The 21,408-nt window shown below is 40.9% G+C and overlaps 1 protein-coding gene across 7 annotated transcripts in view; it reads right to left on the minus strand.

Annotated features, from left to right (window-relative positions):
* Positions 1 to 21,408, minus strand: part of mast2 (microtubule associated serine/threonine kinase 2) — a 147,072-nt gene that overhangs the window by 68,247 nt on the left and 57,417 nt on the right. For all 7 annotated transcript variants that reach the window (XM_086270163.1, XM_086270167.1, XM_086270166.1 and 4 more), the window contains one exon: positions 2,376 to 2,407. In XM_086270163.1, coding sequence (XP_086126289.1) covers positions 2,376 to 2,407 — 32 coding nt within the window. The remainder of the gene's footprint in view (positions 1 to 2,375; positions 2,408 to 21,408) is intronic.

The following is a 21,408-nucleotide window of genomic DNA, read 5'->3' on the forward strand; positions in this document are numbered from 1 at the left end:
CAAATGCCTGGAAAAGATGAAATATACATCAGTAGTTCCCACGTTGCTCATTAATGGAAGTTGTTCATGTGAGACGAGGGTTTATCCTGGAAGATAATGCGAATTGTGAAGATGATTGTGGGAAATCTTTTGATTTGCAAGTAACACAGAAACCATCCAATCTTAGCTAAATGGTGTTTACTTTAACCAAACAAAGAAGTAATGAATATCAATGTTCATTGAGAGTCACATCAAACAGAGTCAACACCTTGTGTATTAATGTGATTGGCCAATAAAGCTGATTCTAATATAGGGCTTCAGCTATCATAGCAGACAATGATGCAAATATTTTAGTGATCCTGTGAAATCAACTTGCAATTTCTCTGCCTTTGAAATGGAAGCTCAAAGATGGGGGCCAGGTCTGAGACCACTTGCCATTTTCCAGCTGACTTCGGTGCATAGATATGCCAAATAAACTGGGAACAAATGGCAATAAGGCAGTTTCTGATCAATCTGGGTCAAGCTGGCATGTGCAATCTGTTTGCGATAGTGCTGCCGTGATAAACTGTGATAAATCTCAAATCTACTGCTGTCTGTTACAAATCTGTTCATCAGATGTGTAGTGCTGTACCAAAGCCAGCGACAGACTTCCCCATACCACACTGCACCACACGTCAGGTGTGACTATCTGCCACAGACTGGGCTGTTTCTAAAGAGGGCCGGTTCTCACACGGAGCCTTTTTACTGTACCTGAACATTACAAGCACTTTATACAACATGCCTCATTCATCTAATCACACACATTCATACAAGCATCTTCTGCTTCACACTCTGATAAATACACTGATTCTTTGGTACGCAAAGCAGGGATCAAACTACTGTGCTACAGCAAATTTATAATATACAATTATTAAAAAAAAATAGATGCCACTAGTACTGTACCTCATTTCCCCAAGTATGCCTCTTTTTATAAGACAAAATGAGACATGCTTTCTGGTGTTAGATGCACTGTAAACTACTCTAACAAACCTTAATAGCTCTGATTTGTGTGTTTTGTCGTTTCATGGAGCAGACAAGCAGCTACTTCTAATCTGTTCTAGAAAGCCCAAAAATTCTGTGCAATCATTTTCCAACCAGTGTTTTCCTGGTCATATGGAGATCATCGTCCTAATTTTATTCTAGTTTAACTAAAGCTTCATAGATTACTTTTTAATGACAGTAGGCAAGAATATATAATATTACCCAACACTAGTGCTGCTAGGGAAAACATTCCCTCAAGACATTTTTTAAGATATCAAGTTCTTGAGGAAGGCAAGAGGAAGGTTGCGAAGCATTTGATTCCTCATTTCCTAATGGACATGGAAGTTAACTTAACCTCCATCATTTCTGTTGAGACCTGCAAGAAAAAGTAATTGTTTTGAGAGAAGGTTCTTCTCTTACACTTTCCAGGAAGAAACAAGAAACCCTCTGCAGGACTGCAGAACAGCTTTAGGATGACTGAGCACATTCTGGCAGTGATTTGTTCTACTGTGAACCCACATCGGCACAAATATGGCCAAGAAAGACTCAGAAAACCTATAAAATTCAGAAAAAGGTTTTTTCAGTGAACAGAGAGACAAGACTAATTAATTAAATGACACAGGTCATGTGTGATTATAGCCCAGAAGTAATTTAAAATTCCTTCTGAGCTATAATCAGCAGAGGTATGTTTGTTAAATAAAGAGGGAGAGAAATGAATGAAAGAAAAACTGCTTTGGACATGTTACAAGAAGAACATAGTACCAGTATGAGGAAGAATGACTGAAGTGATTACACTGACCAGCTGATCTACCACAGAGTAACTCCATGCTGAAGGTTTTGCAAAGGCTCGCAAACTCCACATTACCTCAACATCAAGATAAATACAGAGAGACCTCAAAACACTGTCAAGGGAATGTGACTAAAGTGCAAACGCCTTTAATAATTTCTCTCAAAATATTAAACAAGTGCTTAAATGCCATTCTAGTGCAATCATCTGAACTGTTATGATGACTGCACTAGAATGGCATTTTCCCCAATGCATCTCTGACTTTTGGTAGGACTTATCAGCATGACATTACATTAGAACTTTGCCACGCACACACGCACAAAAAGATATAAATAGGCCTAAGCACACAAACAAACTTAGTGGCCTCTAAATAATAGCTCTTTATCCCTTCACTTGAAGCTCTGCTCAATACTAATGACCACTAAAGATGAAATTTAGGATGAAAGACATTGTTTTCCAAAGAAATTTAAAGGACCCGTACAGTCAGAGGTGTGTATAAAGTTGATTGCTTTGCACCATAAAAACGTTCCAACCATTTCCATATAAGGCTGGAAATAGACAAAAGGCAAAGAGAATGATGGGTACTTACAAGCTGCCTCTTCTGGGAAGGCTCAGTTCCTTCTGAAAAAAAAAAGGCAGAAAGAAAGACACGGTGTCAATACTTGTAGCATTTTCCATTTGTCATTGTATGTCAAAAGCACTACATCTCTTTAGACATGACGAAATATCAGTTGGATCTTTTTGACCAAAAAGTGTCACTGTGACATAATTTATACAGGCAGCTTCAACATGAGACCCCCGGTCATTGTGGTTCAGTGCGACCAATATGACACCTGCGTAAGGGATTGAGACTTTACTGCTCAACCAAATGTTCTGATTAACAATTTCACTTCATTTCATTGCTGTCTTTTTGGCACATTTTTATCATTTGCCTTCTTTCCCACATGCTGAGACAACGTCTGACTTTTGTTGAATGACAGTGAAGAAAGCAGCAAGAACTATTGCAAATTCAGCATCACTATCTTGTGCTGTGGATGCCACGCCCAATGCAAAACTGCATGTTTACACGAAGTCAAAGCCAGGTGAAGTCAAAGCTGTTTTTAGTCATGTTTTGTTCAGTTATTTATGAAGTCTTGAAAAATGGCCTCAAAAAAAGAAAGCTCATTATTACGAGACATAACAGCAGTTAAAATAACAGCAGTTTTATTGGTTAATGGAGCTTAAAAAAAAAGGAGGGTACATGAGAGTAAGAAGGTTTTACGTGAGATCAAATATGACTAATGTCTCCTTTAATTCTCACTGTATTTATTAAAGAAAGGAGTTATTATGGTCGCATTCATTCAAAAGCACTATGTGCTTCACATTCTAAATGCCTCTCAGTATTAACAATATGTTCCACCTAAACATACTCATTGTAGCACCTTTAATTTATTAGGATACTGTCATTGTTTAACCTCCTAGGACCTGGCGACCACATATGTGGACATTTGGGTTATTTAGACCAAAATACTAAATTTAGCTCTACAAGGGCCTGATATCCACTTACGAGGACATTATGCTGCTACTGTTCTATCGAAGTTTTAAATGAATATCCTCATATGTGGCTCTCATTTCTCTTAGAAACAAAAATCAGGTTAAAAAAAAAAAAATTAGGTATTTCTTTGTTTTTACATTCATCGGGCCCCAATATGCCCAAATATCAAAGAGAAATCAAAAATGCATGCAGTGGAAGAGTTCGGGTCTTAGAAGGTTAAACATCTGGCATTCAAACTGAAGTCAAGTAACTTTTACTGCGTTGGTAACGTAAATGTAAAATGAACGCGTGCGTTCAATCAAAGATTGACAAGAACTCAGTTTACAAAATGGTGAGTTTATTTGTTCAAGTGTGATGTACTGTCAACAAGTGACCACACAGTGGCAGTGCAGTGCTTTTACAATCATGGGTAGGCACCAACACTCATAAGTTGAGAAGTAATGAGGCAAAACAAAAAAGCAACTCATAAGAAGCAACAGACATTTCCAAGTGTGAGCACGTAAGCAGAGTCTTGATTTATATTGAGTATTACTTTCTTTAATGCATGAATGTCAGTATGAGTGAAACAGTGTTGCCCAACTCAGCCCGAAAGCAACATTACAGCCCTCATAGAGAGCACGTTTAGTCAATACTGCTAATCAGTGTTTCTGTGGCAGATATCAGGTGTGTGTGTGTGTGTGTGTGTGTGTGTGTGTGTGTGTGTGTGTGTGTGTGTGTGTGTGTGCGTGTGGTATTGTCCTATAGCTTAAGCTGATAGACCCTGACGAAGTGTTAATGGTGTTTTTCCAACTACAACGGTTGGGAACCCGGCAAGCCACAGTTTAAACATCTGATGATCTCCCCTACACACATGCACACACACACGCACACACAAAAGAAAAGTGCTGACATGACAATTTCTGTTTGCTTTGAAACCATCCCTGGAAATATTAATTTACCAACTGATTAGAACTACAAATAAAAAAATAACGTTTATTTTTTTATCAATTACTTATCTTACAAACAGTGGTTTATGTCTGAGTGTCTGCACCATTTAGAAAATTATACTACATCTGAAACATTACATTTTTAGATGACCATCTAAATGCCCACATCCATAGATGTATATGACTAAGCATAACTGTGATTTTGTACATCAGGGTTTTGGTTCAGCCATGGCAGGGATGAAAAATGCAGCACCCCCTAATCAGGATCAGTTTCAATCTTGTTCTTTGAGTTTTAAAGTAATCATTCACTGCCACATTGATTTAGAAGACTCTCTATCAGGAGAGAGAGAGAGAGAGAGAGCGAGAGATACCTCTTGGCTCTGTTTTTAAACCTGGGACGTGGGACGGCTGTGTGATCTGAGTCAGATAGGCTCTCTTCATATCTCTCTGCACAGATAAGCTTAATGGGCATAATGGAGTTCAGCTGAAGTAGAGTGAGTGGGTGAGTGAGAGTGCAGCAGAAGTCTGCAGAGGTGTGCTATGATAACATCAATCAAAATGTGGCTTTTTTTGGTTTTCACTTAGCCAAGCACAGAACAGAATCACAGATTGACCAATTAGCTTGTTTGTGTGCCTGTGTGTGTGTGTGTGCGTGTGTGTGTGTGTGCGTGTGCGCCTGTGTTCGTTCCTGTAGGTCAGGCTGGAACCAGGAATCCTGTCAGTCATGTAAACAGATTTCGTTCAATCCCAGAGGGACGGGAAATGGCTCGAGTCTCAAAAAGAGCAGCTCCCTTTTTTTTTTTTTTTAAATAATCCTAATCATGTTTCCCTCACGCCTATGTTTACACTGCTGTTGTAAATACCTCGAGACACAAGATTCATTACGACCTTTCTTTCCCCTACTTATTAACATTTTCTAAAAAATTAAAAAATAAGAAGAAATACAAACTCACATTACCCTTGAACTACCCTGATTCCTTTAGATTTGGATTCCAAGGAACCATAGATAATTTCTTACAGAGGTCTTGAGCAATATTTCCCTATGCTTTTTGAAAGTTTTTCTTTGGACACTGACTGCTTCTTCACTCATTTTCAGTCAAGCTCTTGTATCTGATTATTTTCCTGACCAATGATTTGAGTCATTCGGGTATATTAAAAAAAACATTTTAGTTAAGGGATGAACCAGTGTTGTGTCTTCATATAACAAACGCTTTGACAAAGAAAATTTTAAACTGCATCTTTAGGCGCTTAGTTACTAGCAGGTTGTGACAAAAACATATTTGCTGTTTCCATCTCTTTAGTTGAGTGCACACACAAAAAAAGCCAAAAATAAGTCCCAAAGTTGGTACAGTTTATCTTGACATGCTGTGTGGTGTACCCTTAAAAACCTGAAGAAATTAAATAAGCAGGAAAAAAAATGACAGCAGGCGAATAGCAACACAGAATTGAGGAGAAAAATGCAGCAAAGACCGCACACAGAACCCATAAGATTGGTTCTGTGCTACTGTTCGCTGAAGACTAATCAGAAATGGTTCTTAGTGGACGGGTGGCTGTCAGGAAACCATTCTTAAGGAAAGGAGGGATGAAGTTTGCCAAATTACACAAGAACTGGAGTCAAAATCAGAAGTAACAGGTTTTATGGAGTCATGAATCCAAATTTGCTATTTTTGATTCAAATCGTCATCAATATATATGGAGTATATATAGAGAGAGAGAGGCGCAAAAGTGAGTGTCTACAGCCATATTTAAAACCAAAATGATTATGAACAGAATCAGAATCAGAATCAGAATGGGTTTATTGCCAGATGTTGAGGTTTACAACATTAGGAAATTGCTGCGGTGCTTCAGTGCAGACAATAAGAATTAAAGTGCTATGTAGAAAGAAAGATATGTGCATGAGATATACATGAGATATATACATGAGAATAAGAATTATGAGTGCTACGTAGAAAGATATATACATGAGTGCAGGTGGTGATCAGTGCCAAACATGAAATGATGCAGTGACACAGCGTAGGGTCATGTGTTAGTGGCGGGGACAGTCATGTGGTTATTGTTCATGTGTCCAATAGCAGAGGGGAAGAAACTGTTCTTGTGGCGAGAGGTTCTGGTGCGAATGGACCGGAGCCTCCTGCCTGAGGGGAGCAGGTCAAACAGACTGTGTCCAGGGTGAGAAGGGTCAGCTGAGATCCGGGCTGCACGCCGCAGTGTCCTGGAGGTGTACAGGTCCTGCAGAGATGGGAGTCTGCAGCCAATCACCTTCTCAGCAGAGCGCACAACACGCTGCAGTCTCTGTTTGTCCCTGATAGTGGCTCCAGCGTACCACACGGTGATGGAGGAGGTGAGGATGGACTCGATGATTGCAGTGTAGAATTGCATCATCGTCCGTGTTGGCAGGTTGAATTTCTTCAGCTGCCTCAGGAAGTACATCCTCTGCTGGGCTTTCTTGATGACGGAGGTGATGGTGGGCTCCCACTTCAGGTCCTGGGTGATGGTGGTACCCAGGAAGCGGAATGAGTCCACAGAGGTGATGGGGGTGTCAGTCAGGATGATGGGGGGGAGTGGGGCTGTGTGCTTCCTGAAGTCCACAATAATCTCCACTGTCTTCTGGGCATTCAGCACCAGGTTGTTGTGGCTGCACCAAGACACCAGACGTTCAACCTCCCTCCTGTAGGCAGACTCGTCCCCGTCCGAGATGAGCCCAATGACGGTGGTGTCATCTGCGAACTTGATTAGCTTGACAGACTGGTGGGTGGAGGTGCAGCAGTTGGTGTACAGGGAGAAGAGCAGAGGAGAAAGAACACAGCCCTGAGGGGAGCCGGTGCTGATGGTCCGGGAGTCCGAGACATTCTTTCCCAGCCTCACGTGCTGCTTCCTGTCCGTCAGGAAGTCAGTGATCCACCGGCAGATGGGATCAGGCACATTCATCTGGGAAAGCTTGCCTCGGAGATGGTCTGGAAGGATGGTGTTGAAGGCAGAGCTGAAGTCCACAAACAGGATCCTGGCGTAGGTTCCTGGGGAGTCCAGATGCTGCAGGATGAAGTGTAGGGCCATGTTGATGGCGTCGTCTACAGACCTGTTGGCTCTATATGCAAACTGCAGGGGGTCCAGGAGGGGGGCCGTGAGGGTCTTGAGATGGGAGAGAACTAGGCGCTCAAATGACTTCATGACCACAGATGTCAGAGCCACGGGTCTGTAGTCATTTAGTCCAGTGATCCTAGGTTTCTTGGGGACAGGGATTATGGTAGAGGACTTGAAGCAGGCAGGCACATGACATGCCTGCAGTGAGGAGTTGAAGATGCCAGAAAACACTGGGGCCAGCTCGTTTGCACAGTGTCTGAGGGTGGCAGGAGACACACCGTCTGGGCCGGGAGCTTTCTGAGCATTCAGACTCCTAAACTGCTTCCTCACATCTGCTTCATGAATATGAAGAGTTGTGGTCGGAGGAGGTGGTGTGAAATCCTCTTTTGTGTGGGGTGAGGGGGCGGGTGTTGCAGGTGAACAGTTTGAAGGTGGTGATGGCTCTATGGAGGGGGGAGAGGTGGGGGAATGAGTGTCCAAAGTGCCTCTATTGTTGGGGTCGTTGGAGGTGTGAAGGCTGCCTGATGGCTCGTCAAAACGGCAGTAGAAGTCGTTAAGGGTGTTGGCTAAGAGCAAGTCATCAGTGGAGTGGGGGGTTTTAGGCTTGTAGTTTGTAATATTCCTAAAACCTTTCCACACAGAGGCCGAGTCATTCTCTGAGATCTGCTGCTGCATCTTCTCAGAGTGCTGATGTTTGGCAATGTCCACTTCCTTAGTGAACCTGTACTTGGCCTCTCTGTAGCAGTCCCTGTCTCCGCTTCTGAACGCCTTACTCTTTTCCAGCCACAGCTTTTTGAGTTTAGGGGTAAACCAGGGTTTGTCATTGTTATAACTCACCCTGGTGCGTGATGGCACAATGCTGTCCTCACAGAAGTGGATATAGGAGGTGACAGTGTCCGTAAACTCGTCCAAGCTGTTAGAAGCAGCCTTCATTGTGTCCCAGTCTGTGGTCTCCAAACACGTGCGAAGCTCCTCCACAGCCTCGTTGCTCCACAGTTTTTTGGTCCTCACGACAGGTTTGGAGAGCTTCAGCCTCTGTCTGTACGTGGGGATCAGGTGGATCATGACGTGGTCAGAAAGTCCGAGTGAAGCGCGCGGCACCGCGCGATAGGCCCCACTGATCGTGCTGTAGCAGTGGTCCAATGTCCTCTCCTCTCTGGTTGGGCATTTAATATACAGAAGAATGCTGATGTTGATCCACCATAAGTGTCTTACTGGCTTCATTTTTCAGCAGGACAATGATTTCAGACACATTACCACTGCATTAAAAGCATACATGGACAGAAGCACACAATGGAACTATGAGTCATGGATTGGAGTCCTTAACTTTACTGGATCAGTATTGACAGAGACTGGAACAAAATGAAGCCGATACCTATTGTACTTCTAGAAGTTTGGAAAACTATTCTTGAAGAGAAGTTAAGAAAATGACAAGAAAACTTACCTAAGAGAGTCTAGGGTATGATGAAGAATTGAGGTGGCCATACCAAATGCTGACTGTCACGCTCAAAAGAATTTTACACTTTTTGCTTTAGCCTTAGATACTGTGTTTCCGTGTCTGTTAGGGCATACTTCCATAAATTATTGCAGCCATTCGTACCTTCAGGCTGTCTCAAGATTTTTGCACAGTACAGTTAATCACTAACCATATCACTACGCCTGTTACTTTTAGGCCTAAAGACTTAGGGCCATTACACGCCAAGCACACTGCGAACCTGTCGTTAAGGGTACATGAGAGACACACGCCAAACTCATTGTGTTTTTGATGGGGGGGGGAAGGCACTTTGAAAATAATAAAGTCAACATCAAGCAATGATGATCCTGATGTTAAAAAAAATAATCAGGCTTAAAAAACAGAGATTATCCATTCTCATAAGAAGGCAGCAGCACTGAGATTACTTTTACCATTCCCATATCATTGCATAGTATCCGGTTGTTCAGTCTGACGTCACTAGCCGTGTCTGGGTCTAAACTCCGCTGCAGGTCCATATATCAAACGATCAGTATGGCATTACTGAGAGTTGAAAAACTGTCTAAAGTCTTTCATCTTTAATAAAATGATCAGCGTTCTGCTCTACCAGGTGTAACAATTGAGTTTAACATCCAGGCATCCATGAAAACGGAATTTATGACATTTAACGGAGTTAGAAGTTAGCAGGGAGTTAGCTCGCTAGCTTCTATCTAAATACAATATAGCATGTCCTGACTGCGGGGTTTTGGAAACAAATTAAAACGTACAGCTCTGTTATCACTTCCAGCATAAATGAAGACAGAAAACTAAACAGCAGTGACGTTTGTAGGGTTACTGAAGTTGGGCTAGCTGGTATATAATGATGTGCTGCGTGACCGCTAGCGACACAGCTATGTTAGCATAATATAAACAAGCTAACTTTTTTCCCACTCGATAAAAGTTAACGTGAGTGTTCTCGGAGGTCAGAAACAAATGTAATCGCATGGCAAGATGCTGTAAAAGGACCAAACTTCAGCCAGGAGAACAACTGAGATAATCCATCCACAATACGAGGTTAGTCTTTCATATACTGCTGCATGGGCTGGGCTGTAGTTACATCCTAAGGTTTTAAAAACTGAGCTTAAATAAATGATTAGCGGTAATAAAAGCCGAGGGAGGTCAACAGTGATCACTGACTGTTTTAGGAGCTTTTTGAGATCAAATAGAAGAAAATACATAACATTAAACATGTTAACAACACAAAAGCCATATTAAACGCAGACTACTTTAGACCCGGAAGTAGGATTCGTCGCGTCATCACTGAACAACCGGATTGATGCATGTTTTAATCTATGATCGCACTTGTTGCTGAATGCAGTTGTCTCATTGGGGCCGATTAATCGGTTCTGACCAAACAAAAATCTGAAAAAAATCAAAAAACAATATTAAATAAAATTTACATATTCTTAAAAAACTCTTCCCTACCTTTGTTATCCATCTTCAGCGTCTCAACCTTCATGTTATTACCATTACATTAGTCTCTACCTGTTTTGTACTTCACCCCCTCACTTTAACTCTCCTGTTTGCATTAACAGCAGAGAGGAAAGCGACAGGAAAACGGAAAAGAGGTCTGTCTGTGTGTTTAAGTACTTTAAGCTCTTATCAGCCATCCGCCTACACAGAGATCTGTAATGTGAAATGATGTTCGTCTGAAACATTTGTTTGAAGGTTTATTGCTTTATATTGTATGTTTTCTGTGTTTTGCAGCTGTTCATATATGATAATCAATAATAATAGTCAGAGGGAAGCCTGACAAGGGAAAAGAGGTGTAAGCCTTATTACCTAAGTGACAGAACTGTTAAGGTGATGTTCTTTTTATAAAATGTTGTGTTCGTTTTGTGCCACATGTAGTGGGAACTTTCCACATAGTTCAGATTTTATCTTGTCCGAACACAGAATATTTTCCCAAAAGTCTTACGGATCGTGGCACTTGATAAAAAAAAGCCAGTGGGATTAGTTTATGTGTTTGCATTTTTGCAGAAAATACAAGTTTATGTATACTTACTTTAGCATGATAATCTCCACAAATAACACAACTTGTGATTTAAAATGACAGAGGAAATGAAAGCGGCTATAAAGAATCTACACCACTTTCACATGATATCAGTATCACCAGCACTAAGGTTCTGTGTTCCCAACAGCTTCTGCAGCTTCATTTAGCAATATGTTAGCAAATGCCTACTTCATTTCAACTTTCTTGTGCTTCAACCACAAGAAGATTACTAAAACATGTAGTCATGGCCCACAGAGCTCTGATTTAATTATTGCAGACTCAGAGGAGACAAACACAGAGTCAGCCGTAAAACACATTTTTAACTGACTGATTTTACTAATGAATCTATCTGGGTCCCATCTTAGGACTTGCAAAGCTTAGTGCCAGAAGCACCTCATACTGGTAGTCTGTGATTCTGCCATTCCAGACAGCTGTGGTAGTCAACAATCATCGGTGTATTCATGGCAGCCTCATAGTGATTTGCCAAGTGTGTGATAGATAGTTCAGGAAATGGAGCAACAGCAAACCCATTACAGCCAACTGGGGCTGAGCTGACACACTGTCAGCAGGTGAGAGAGATAAAGAGTCGAGATTCTCCAACAAACACCTAATAGACAGGAGGGCTGACCATCACCACACAGTCAGATGGGACTGGGCAGCTGTTTTCTGCTGCACCACTCCTGCTGCTTGCACTGTAGCAGTGAGTGAGCTGATTCAGCTGAAACCAGTCCCATTCTTAACTCTTTGAATGTGTGCTCTCAAATTTGCTCTCAAATTGTACAGAGAGCACTTCCAAGGATCAAAATCAAGTCATAAAAGGGCTTCTATCGAGGGATCTGTACTAAAAACTGTCCAGAGGTGCACAAGAAGATGCCACTAAACATTAGATTGGCCAGATTTAAATCAGGTGTCTTTGTAAAAGAGAATTTCAATTCTGAGAAACATGAAAATAAAAATGTGACTGTGAAACAAGCAAACAAAACATTTTTCATGTTTTCTTACGAATCAAAACACTAGCTCGGTGGTATCATCATACTTGCAAGCTCTGATAACAAACACTCACCCAGACACAAAAGCAGCAGCATTTATTCAAGAAACAGGTCTTTAGTACCAAAGAGTCCCATGAGAATAGCTTTTCTTCTGAGTGTGTGTTACAGTGCGCGTAGACTATGTGCAAAATGTCTGCATCTAACCAATTTATGTGCACTGCATGCACACAACTGTGCCACCCAAGGGCCTGATCATAATAACATGTTTTAGTTCAACTAAAAACATGCAATTAACTGGAGGATGCAGGGGAGCTGAGCTCCACCAGAGACAATTAGAGCTGCAGCAGCAGCCAGCAGGCAGAATTCATTATCAACACAGTGAATATTGATGACAAAACAGTGACAACAAAGACTCCACGATGGCACACAGTGCACAAACAAGACACAGAGCCGAGGCTTAGAAACACGCTGATGTTTACCAACTTGATATTTCATGTGAAAATTGTCCAGTCGAAGAGGAGAGTACAGACAGGGCAGAGAAGTCACACTCTCAATGTGCTAAAACAAAAGATAAAAGATGCCAAAACTGAATGTTTCATTTTACATCTACTGTCTTTAAAAGCTTTTAAATGAAATCAACATCAATCACAAACTTAATTTCAAGTACTTTAAGTAGTCCGTTACACCATTTGTCCATCAACAGAAATGATTGAAGCTCTTCAGCTAACTACAGTTAATCCTCCTGCCAATGTGGAGGTCTTTAAAACAAGCTTTAAAGCCACTGAGTAATACACATGTGACCTGTGAATGTGAAGGACATCTCTAGTCAATCACACACTGTATACAAAAATGCTGCTATTCATATGGAACATGCTGCAGTGATCAGTATATCTACTGTATGATCAGTATCACAGTATCCTTCTGCGTGCTGGCCTGAGTACAGCCCACTTTCGGATGCCTAAACTATTTGGTAATGACATGAGCACGAACATGGTGAGCTGAGACGCGTTCATTACAATAACAACATGCTACATGTTTCCATCACTTGTCTGTTGGTCAAAATCTGATAAATTACTTCATTTATTATTAACAGCATTAATAACTTAAATGCATCGTTGGCCACACCAGTCACCTCACTGCAGCCTAATTTTATTATTGTGTAATCAATCCAGCTCAGCTTCTGGTGACTAACTCGGTTTGGCCTTGGTTTGAGAAAACAGCTGTTACAAATCAATCTTAGCAGTAACCAGACACAGACAAGGAAAGGCTTTGTAAACGATTACGTCATCCCACATACAGCACCATTACAAAGGCATATTTTCACAAATTAAAGTCTAAAGACTTGAGGCTGAGTTGGCTGAGTAATCTCTGATAATTACAGTAACATTTGTTTTCTTCTCATGTGCTGGTACAGAAAGATGAGGTCATCACTCTGGGAAGGATGTGCAAAATGCGGAAGTCATGTTTTTCAGGACTCTGCACTGGTATTACGATTGATGGGTAAATTTAAAAAAAAAATCTATTAAACAAAACAAAAAAAAAGCAAAATAAAGGCAGACTATCCATTTGCCACTTATTGACTAAATATTTTTTTCTTTGTCTTTTAACAGGGTCATTTTTATTAAACTGAACATTACTGTACGTGGCCTAATAAAATACACTAATACAACTGGTCACAATATTAACCTATGTGCATCAGGACAACAGGTATACAGAAACTTCAAATTTGAATTAAAGAGAAAGCGAGTAAGAAAATGTAGGCTGTATTAATGAAATGCTAATACTTATACATATATAATACAAATCTGAGATGAATACGGGGATGTTTCTATAATAATAATAAAAAAAACTTTAAATGAGTTTTCTAATGAATTATTATTTAATTTACTTCTGCAATCCCAAGCAGCAATGCCGCCGTTGAATAATGGTATACCACAGTACCGCGGGGAAATTAAGAATGAAAACACAGCATACGAAAATATATGGGGGAAAAAACGATAGGAAATCAGAGCAGGAAAATGTACTTTTAAGGTGAAATACAGTATTTAGTGGTAGCAACATAAAGTTGCACTAAGTGAATGAGCTAACGATGTGGTCCATTTTGAGGACATGAGCAGAGTCCTAATGATTGCTCTGCTGCTGCTTTACAGCCAACAGGAGACACTCTGAGCTCCAGAAAAAGGCCCGTCGGGACCAGTAAGACTCTAACTGGGGGCTGTGTGGGTACCATGGAAAGCGTTATAATTTACCTGGGCCACACACACTGACACATTAATACAACTAGTCTCCCTTCCTCAGAAAGCAAAGTGTCTGTGTAAGTGTCACCAGGGGGATGACATCCATTTAGGATGCCTTTTAATCTCCCAAATGAACAGATATAACTCTCCCAACACTAATGCTAATGAACCCAATTACTGTGTTTGTGCACTAATGTGTCATTACAGACATTTTAAATGTGTGCGTGTGTTTTCAATGATTAACATGACTGAGTGAATACAAAGTGGGACTCTTCTTTTACAGCCTCCTCTCAGTTAAAAGCGCAGCTGTGGCCAGCCAATGTTAGAGTCTTTACGTGACGGCGGACCTTTCTAATCACTACTTTCTAAAAGCAGTATTCAGTACTGTATGTCCTCCATCAGTTAGTTTCAACTGTTTCAAATTTTTTTTTTTTTTTTAGTTAGCAACAAATGAGCATTTTTAAATAAAACGTGTGGCTAATCAGATGAACAATACAAAGTATAAAAGATTGTAATGTGCTACAATGTTAAGTTGCAAAAAACTCCCAAAAAGGTTAAATTCCAGAGGATTTTTAAGGTGCTCCATTTTATACTGCATCTGTAACAAGTTTCACTCATAGTTTAGCCATGGGCAGATGGCAGAAAGCTAACGTTAGTATATATGTGTAGTGTAGTGTAGACTGAGCTAAAGGCATCCACCGCTGACCGTCCAGTATAGCACAGTGAGTTCAGTACAAAATCTTATGGTCAGCATGTCCTGAGAACCAAACTGTCAAAGGACTATTTATGTTGATGTTCAAGTGCTCCTGAAAAAATAGACAATACTACATCTACCTGCAACGGTTTGGCTGTGCAACGTAAGCTATAACATGCTAGCAGAGTTAGCCTCAAAAGCTACAGGGTTTTCCATGCTTTTTTAATTCTTAAACATCAATATATTGACACACTAAATGGTTCCCCACCAAATCTGGAGATGGATGATGTTTCCCAAAAAGCAGAGGACACTGCTTTTTTTTCTTTTTTCTTTTTTTTTTAAATGCAGCAATTGTGTCTTATGTGTATTCTTAAAGCTGCAAAGCTAGGAGATTCAAACCCGCAAGACAGCAAAAGCTTTGTCTGTTTATTTAAGTTGAAGCTTTTCTAACAGCTTCTACTTCACTTGTCTAACCATATTTTACTACATTTATTTCATTTATGTCAGAATGATTGACGTGCTTTAGCTGTCACACTAAAAATTATGGCCATATTTTGTTTGTTTGTTTTTTTAAGTAACTGCTGCATTCATGGACCATGAATTTCTGTACTATTACACATCTATATCTTACATCAGGCTGGTACATGAGAGAGAGGGCTGATGCCTCTTCATTAACAAGAACCAAATTACAGTAGAAATTATGTCCAAGAAGAAGAACAGCAAGGGTATTTATTGTCTGCTCTAATTTGGCATTCGAGTGGACATCAACTCGTCTATTTCTACAGCTACTGTTTCCTTACAGCTGCACCATTCATTCATCAGATTGCTCTCCACACTTCCTGTGACACTGCTGGATGTGCCTTCATGCAGCTGTGGGGTCTCTCAAACGGATGTCCAGAAGTGTACAGTTATCTAGAAAGCATGTTGGTACTTGTCCCCTGCACAGAGAAGACAAACTGCTAATTATTTTTATCCACGAACAACATCACGCACCTACCAACCCACACACACACACACACACACACACACACACACACACACACACACACACACACACACACACACACACACACACACACACACACACACACACACACACACACACACACACAGAAAAGCGCGTATCTGGCTCCATCAGCTCATCGTAAGTTCCAGTAAGCCATCGCTTCCTCCAGCGAGATGCTAAAGTCACTATCAGAACCAGGAGTGAAAACAAGCTAATCCTAATTGGAATTTACACATTTAAATAGAATCTGCAATGCTTCACTGGAAGGGTTTTTATCTGCAGATAATACAGAGTGGGAGTGGCAGAGTGGAGGGGAGAGGAAGGGTTGCGTGCATATGTGTGTGTGTGTGTGTGTGTGTGTGTGTGTGTGTGTGTGTCTATGCCTGAAAAAGAAAGAGAAAAAGAGTGAGAGAATGAGAGAGAGAGAGATTGGCAGGTGGATGGGAAACAAGCTTCCCTACAACAATTAAAACAAAGAGATGTCTGGTGTCTGTTTCAACATGCTGAGCTGAGCTGCTCCGCACTGGGACTGCGTATTCAGCATTCACAGAATTTGAGAGTGTGTGTTTGTGTGTCTGTGCGAGAGAAAGAAAAAGACAGAAACATGGACATATGCTTAACAGGACGTCAAAGTATGTAGGCCTCAAGTTTTCTTATCCACATCTGTTTTTACAGGGGGAAAAAGAAAGATAAAGGCTTTGACCTAAACCAACAATCTATAACAGTATGTGACATGGTTTGATAAAACCTTTTGATTATAATGAAATTATAAAGCAGAAGCCATTATAAAGCTCTTGAAGCTTTATTTACAGCAAGTAGAGGTCTTTTTCTTACACAGTTATCCAGCCTACACCCCATTTTAGGCAGATAAAGCCCAGATTGTATACGATACATAAAAAAATCAAAGACTTGTTGGCATGCATAGATCATCTCACTGGGTTACCTATATAATCAAAGCAGCTCATTAACAGCTTTCTCGTAAACATGTTTTTAAATTGATGACTTGGATGAGCGTCTCTTCCTGCAGGCAGTTTGGACACTACAGGTCCAGATGTTGACTCGGCGTAATGGGAATTCTTCCTGACTGACATAGGTGAGATTTTACCTCTGTCTTCTCCTGCATGCACACACGATCTGACGCAGCTCAGCAGCTTGTTTGTGATAACAGAACCGACATAGCCACGCGCACGGAGGCAGCAGCTTCACAAAAATGTGAAAAGTGGTTTTTGAAAAGGAGGTGAGGCTGCCTCGCTATGATGTGTGTGACCCAGATTTGAGCAGGGCACTCAGATGATGTTGGTGCGAACCTCTCTCTGCTTTGTATGAATACATTAAAGCAGCAGGCTGTGCTCAAGCGCATGTTACACAAATAAAGTGTTCCATATGTACCTTGTGTCTGTTACTCTTGTCATCCCTCTGATCTGGCCTCGCTCACGTCTACAGTTTCACTTTATTATGAAGAACCTGGACAAGTGTGCTCTGCTGCTCAGCCTGCAATTTCATCTTCATTTGGCTGAAAACTACTTCAATTTATGTCTTTCTGCTGCAAACTCACTCTTGCCTATCATACAATATATATACGAAGAGTAACACTCTGCTGTCACAACCAGATCAACACCCATGGTACAGGCTGAAACTGTTTTTCAAGCTCTAAATTATTACATTTTCATAAAATACAACACCTGCACTGAGGGTAACAGAGCCAAGGCACCAACTCACACCGCAAAAGCCACAAATACAACGTTAGTAACACAATAACCTCAACACTTACCAGAAAACATGTCAGGTTTGTCTTTATGTGTCAAAGAAAAATTTCGGAAGAACATCGCTACATATTTGTCTTTGTTTTTTTACAAAGCTAAATTTCTTTCATTTCGGTATTCATCACACCCCTAAATATGTCACGTTCTCCATTTGCTTTCATGTTCAACAGAAGTCCTCCTTAAGTTACTTCAGTGTCGGCAAAATTAGAATACACAACAGAATTTTGTTTGAGTCTCCACTAAATAAAGAATTTTTAAAAAGCACTGCAGGCCAGAGGGCAAATCAGCTGTTTACCACAATGATAAGATAAAATGCCAAGCACCACGCAAAACAGTTCTTCCTGGTTCTGCCAGAGGTTTCTTCCTGGTAAAAGGAGTTTTTCCTTCCCACTGTCGCCAAAGTGCTTGCTCACAGGGGGGTCATATGATTGGGTTTTTCTCTGTATGTATTATTGTAGGATATACCTTACAATATAAAGCGCCTTGAGGCGACGGTTGTTGTGATTTGGCGCAACAAATAAGTCACTAGTCTAACAAATAAGACTAGTGACAGATCAAAGAGATGGAAGTGCAAAAAGGTGGATGATGAAATTCTGAAGCAAGAGAGCGGGACAAAAAATGAACTGATGAAGACTTTAATGGGATTCATTAAAATGGAAGAAAATGACAATGAACAGAGTGGCACAGAAGGAGAGAGACTAACGATTAGATAGTGAGATGAGACTGAAAAAGTGAGACAAAGAACAGTTTGATGGGCAGCTAAAGAGGGAAATGATTCCCAGGAGGGGAACCAGAAATAAGAAAGAGTGACATGTGATCTGTCTGCACGAGCATTCTTTCTCTGCACGAGCATTCTTTCTCTGCCTCACCATCCCCCTTCTCTTCCTCCAATATGCTCTCTGGCAACCCCGCTCACAGGTCGTCCTCATTGTTACAGCTGATCTGCTTACAGTGTGTGAGGGGTCAGGGTGTAAAGAAAGCATAAGTATTGGGGTTGAAGAATGAGCAAATATCAGTGCACACTTGAGAGCACTCAGCCACTAAGGACTTCAGTAATTATCATCACCAGTTAGATTCCCCTCATTTGGGAGTATGAATCTATAAATCCAATTAAGCAAAGCAGCTAAAAGCAGCTAGCTTTGATTTCAGAACAAATACATATAATTCTTAAGATAGCTAGCTGTTTTTTCCTTATGGGAGTGCTTTCTATCTAACATCACACACATTCATACTCCAATGGATGCATCAGAGAACATCTTGAGGTTAGTATATTGCCAAAGGATATCTGGAATGCAGACTAGAGCACCAAGAGATCGAACCACCAACCTTGCAATTAGTAGCTGAGCTGCCCTACCTCCTACCTTACCTCCTGAGCTACAGCCATAACATTAGTTTCACTACTGCTAGCATGAGGTGATATCTGTGCCCTACTTAGGTTGCATAGACAGTCCAACTTCTCCAGGATGGCACATCAATATGTGGTATTTCCAGAAGGATTGTTGCGTCTCCTGCATGGAGGAGGTTCCAGGAGACTTTTAGTTACTATAGGAGAGCTGGACAGGGTTGTGGCAGGTCCTTAAACTATCAGGACTGGTATCTGCCTCTGCAAGATACCAGTGCAAGGAGGAAAAGGATGAGCACTACCACAGCCCAACAAAATGACCTACAGCAGGTGTAAATCTCTGACCAAACAATCAGAAACACACTTCATGAGGGTGGACTGATGTCTAGTCAGCCCTGTGCTCACTGCCTGGCACCATGGAGCCCGGACTACCCTGCCATATTATTTTCTTCTAGGGTGTCTTTGAATTCAGCCCTCTTTAGGTTGATAATATTTATTTTCTTGTTCCTAACACATTACCCAGTATAGGATATCAGTATAGATATCCAGCATGATTTTTCCCCATTGAGATCTGATGTGTTTCATACCCAGGGGTTTTCCAGGAAAACCCAATGATCTGTGAAGGAATTAGAAAAATATTAGGTATAGCTAAAGGCAATTAAGGAGGAAGAGCCCAATGTTAAAAAGACCACTTTAAAGAAGTTTGTCTGAAGGTGTAAGTTTCTTATAAATCAAAATGTAAATAAATGTTTATTGTTTTCTACATGCCACACAAAGTCTGAATGTTGCTCAGTATTTCGTGTAAGAAAAGAAACCGTCCTAAGGCAATGGAACTGATGCTGTGTCTTACAAGCAGGAACAGTGTGGTGTCTAGACATTCAATTTCACACTCCTTGAAGTTTACTGCCTGCTGGCTAAATGCAGCCATGTAGATTGACTCAACGAGTCGGAGGAGGAGAAAGGGGAGTGCTTCAGGGTTTACATATGTGTAGGCAGATGAGATGAGGTCTATACAATCAGCATTTTGTTCATATTCAGTGGGAGAAATAATGATTTGATCCCCTCCTGAATTTCCAAGAAAATCATGACTTAGAACACAGGTGTCGAACTCCAGGCCTCGAGGGCCGGTGTCCTGCAGGTTTTAGATGTGTCCTTGATCCAACACAGCTGATTTAAATGGCTAAATGACCTCCTCAACACGTCTTGATGTTCTCCAGAAGCCTGGTAATGAACTAATCATTTGATTCAGGTGTGTTGACCCAGGGTATTATCTAAAACCTGCAGGACACCGGCCCTCGAGGCCTGGCGTTCGACACCCCTGACTTAGAACTTTGCAGAGAACTTTACAAACTACCATTTGGCAACATGAAGCTTCAGCTTACTCCACAGATTTTCTACAGGAGACTAGTAGGTCAGCTAAAAGTTAGGCTATTGCAAGGCCTTAATGTGCTTCTTCTTTAGTCATTCCTTTGTAGCCTTGATGGTATGTCTTGGGTCATTATCATGCTGGAAGACCCATATGTGACCCATGGTTAGTTTTCTGGCTGAGGGAAAGAGGTTTTCATCCAAGATTTTACAGTATAGGGCTCCATCGCTTGGCCCCTCAACGTGGTGACGTTGTCCTGCTTTTCAGTAGGTAAACAATCTCAAAGCTCTTTGGTTCACATACAGCAATTTTCTTCCTCCAAACATGGCAAGTTGAGTAATGATAAGGAACTTGATTTTGTTTTCGTCTGACCACATTACTTTCTCCCAACTCTTTTATAAATAATTAATATATTCATTGTCAACATAAGACAGGCCTGTACATGTGCCTTCTTGTGCAGGGACCTTGTGGGTGCCACAAGGTATCAGTCTATTGGGGCATAGTGCGTCAGTGGTTACTGTGGTCACAACTGCCTTTAGATCATTAACAAGTTCCTCCCAAGTAGATTCCCCACCTTTCTCAAAAGCATCTATGCTCCAGATCTCCAGACCGAGGGTGACTTATATCTATTATTTTTTGTTTCTTTCAATTTGTAAAAAGGAACAAAGTGCCACTTACAAAACAAAGACTTAAAAAAGTCTGAAAGCAAAGCAGAAGAAGGGAGATTTAGAGAACAAAAAATAAAAAATCTTGCTTGTAGGTATCAAAAACAAATAATAGAATTTGTGTTCATAGTTTCAGCTTCTCCTTCCTGCTTTCCCTCATTCCATCCTCTTCTTCTTCCAGAACAAACAACAAGAGACCCAGCCAACTGTCAAAGTCCAGCTAAGGCTACTAAGCTCAGTTTAACCTGTTCTTGGGGCTGAATGTGGTGTTACAATATCTGCTCAATGAACATTTATACAAGCCCTGATCCCCAAACGGGCTCTTAAAGTATAACACATGGCTGCTACATATTCAGCTACACAACACATCTAAAAGTTTAAGAAAAAGTCCAGTTCATACAGGGAGCTCAAAACTTAGTATTTGTACATGAACGCTTCTGATTTTAATCATATTCCCAACATAGCGTTTATCTGGAACATCAGAAACATGGCTATTCACCCATATATATGCAGTTA

This window comes from Aulonocara sp. 'chitande type north' Nkhata Bay, linkage group LG17 (assembly GCF_057382095.1).
Source record: "Aulonocara sp. 'chitande type north' Nkhata Bay isolate Kocher_YH1m ecotype deep benthic linkage group LG17, A_spYH_male_GT1.1, whole genome shotgun sequence".
Classification (NCBI taxonomy): domain Eukaryota; kingdom Metazoa; phylum Chordata; class Actinopteri; order Cichliformes; family Cichlidae; genus Aulonocara; species Aulonocara sp. 'chitande type north' Nkhata Bay.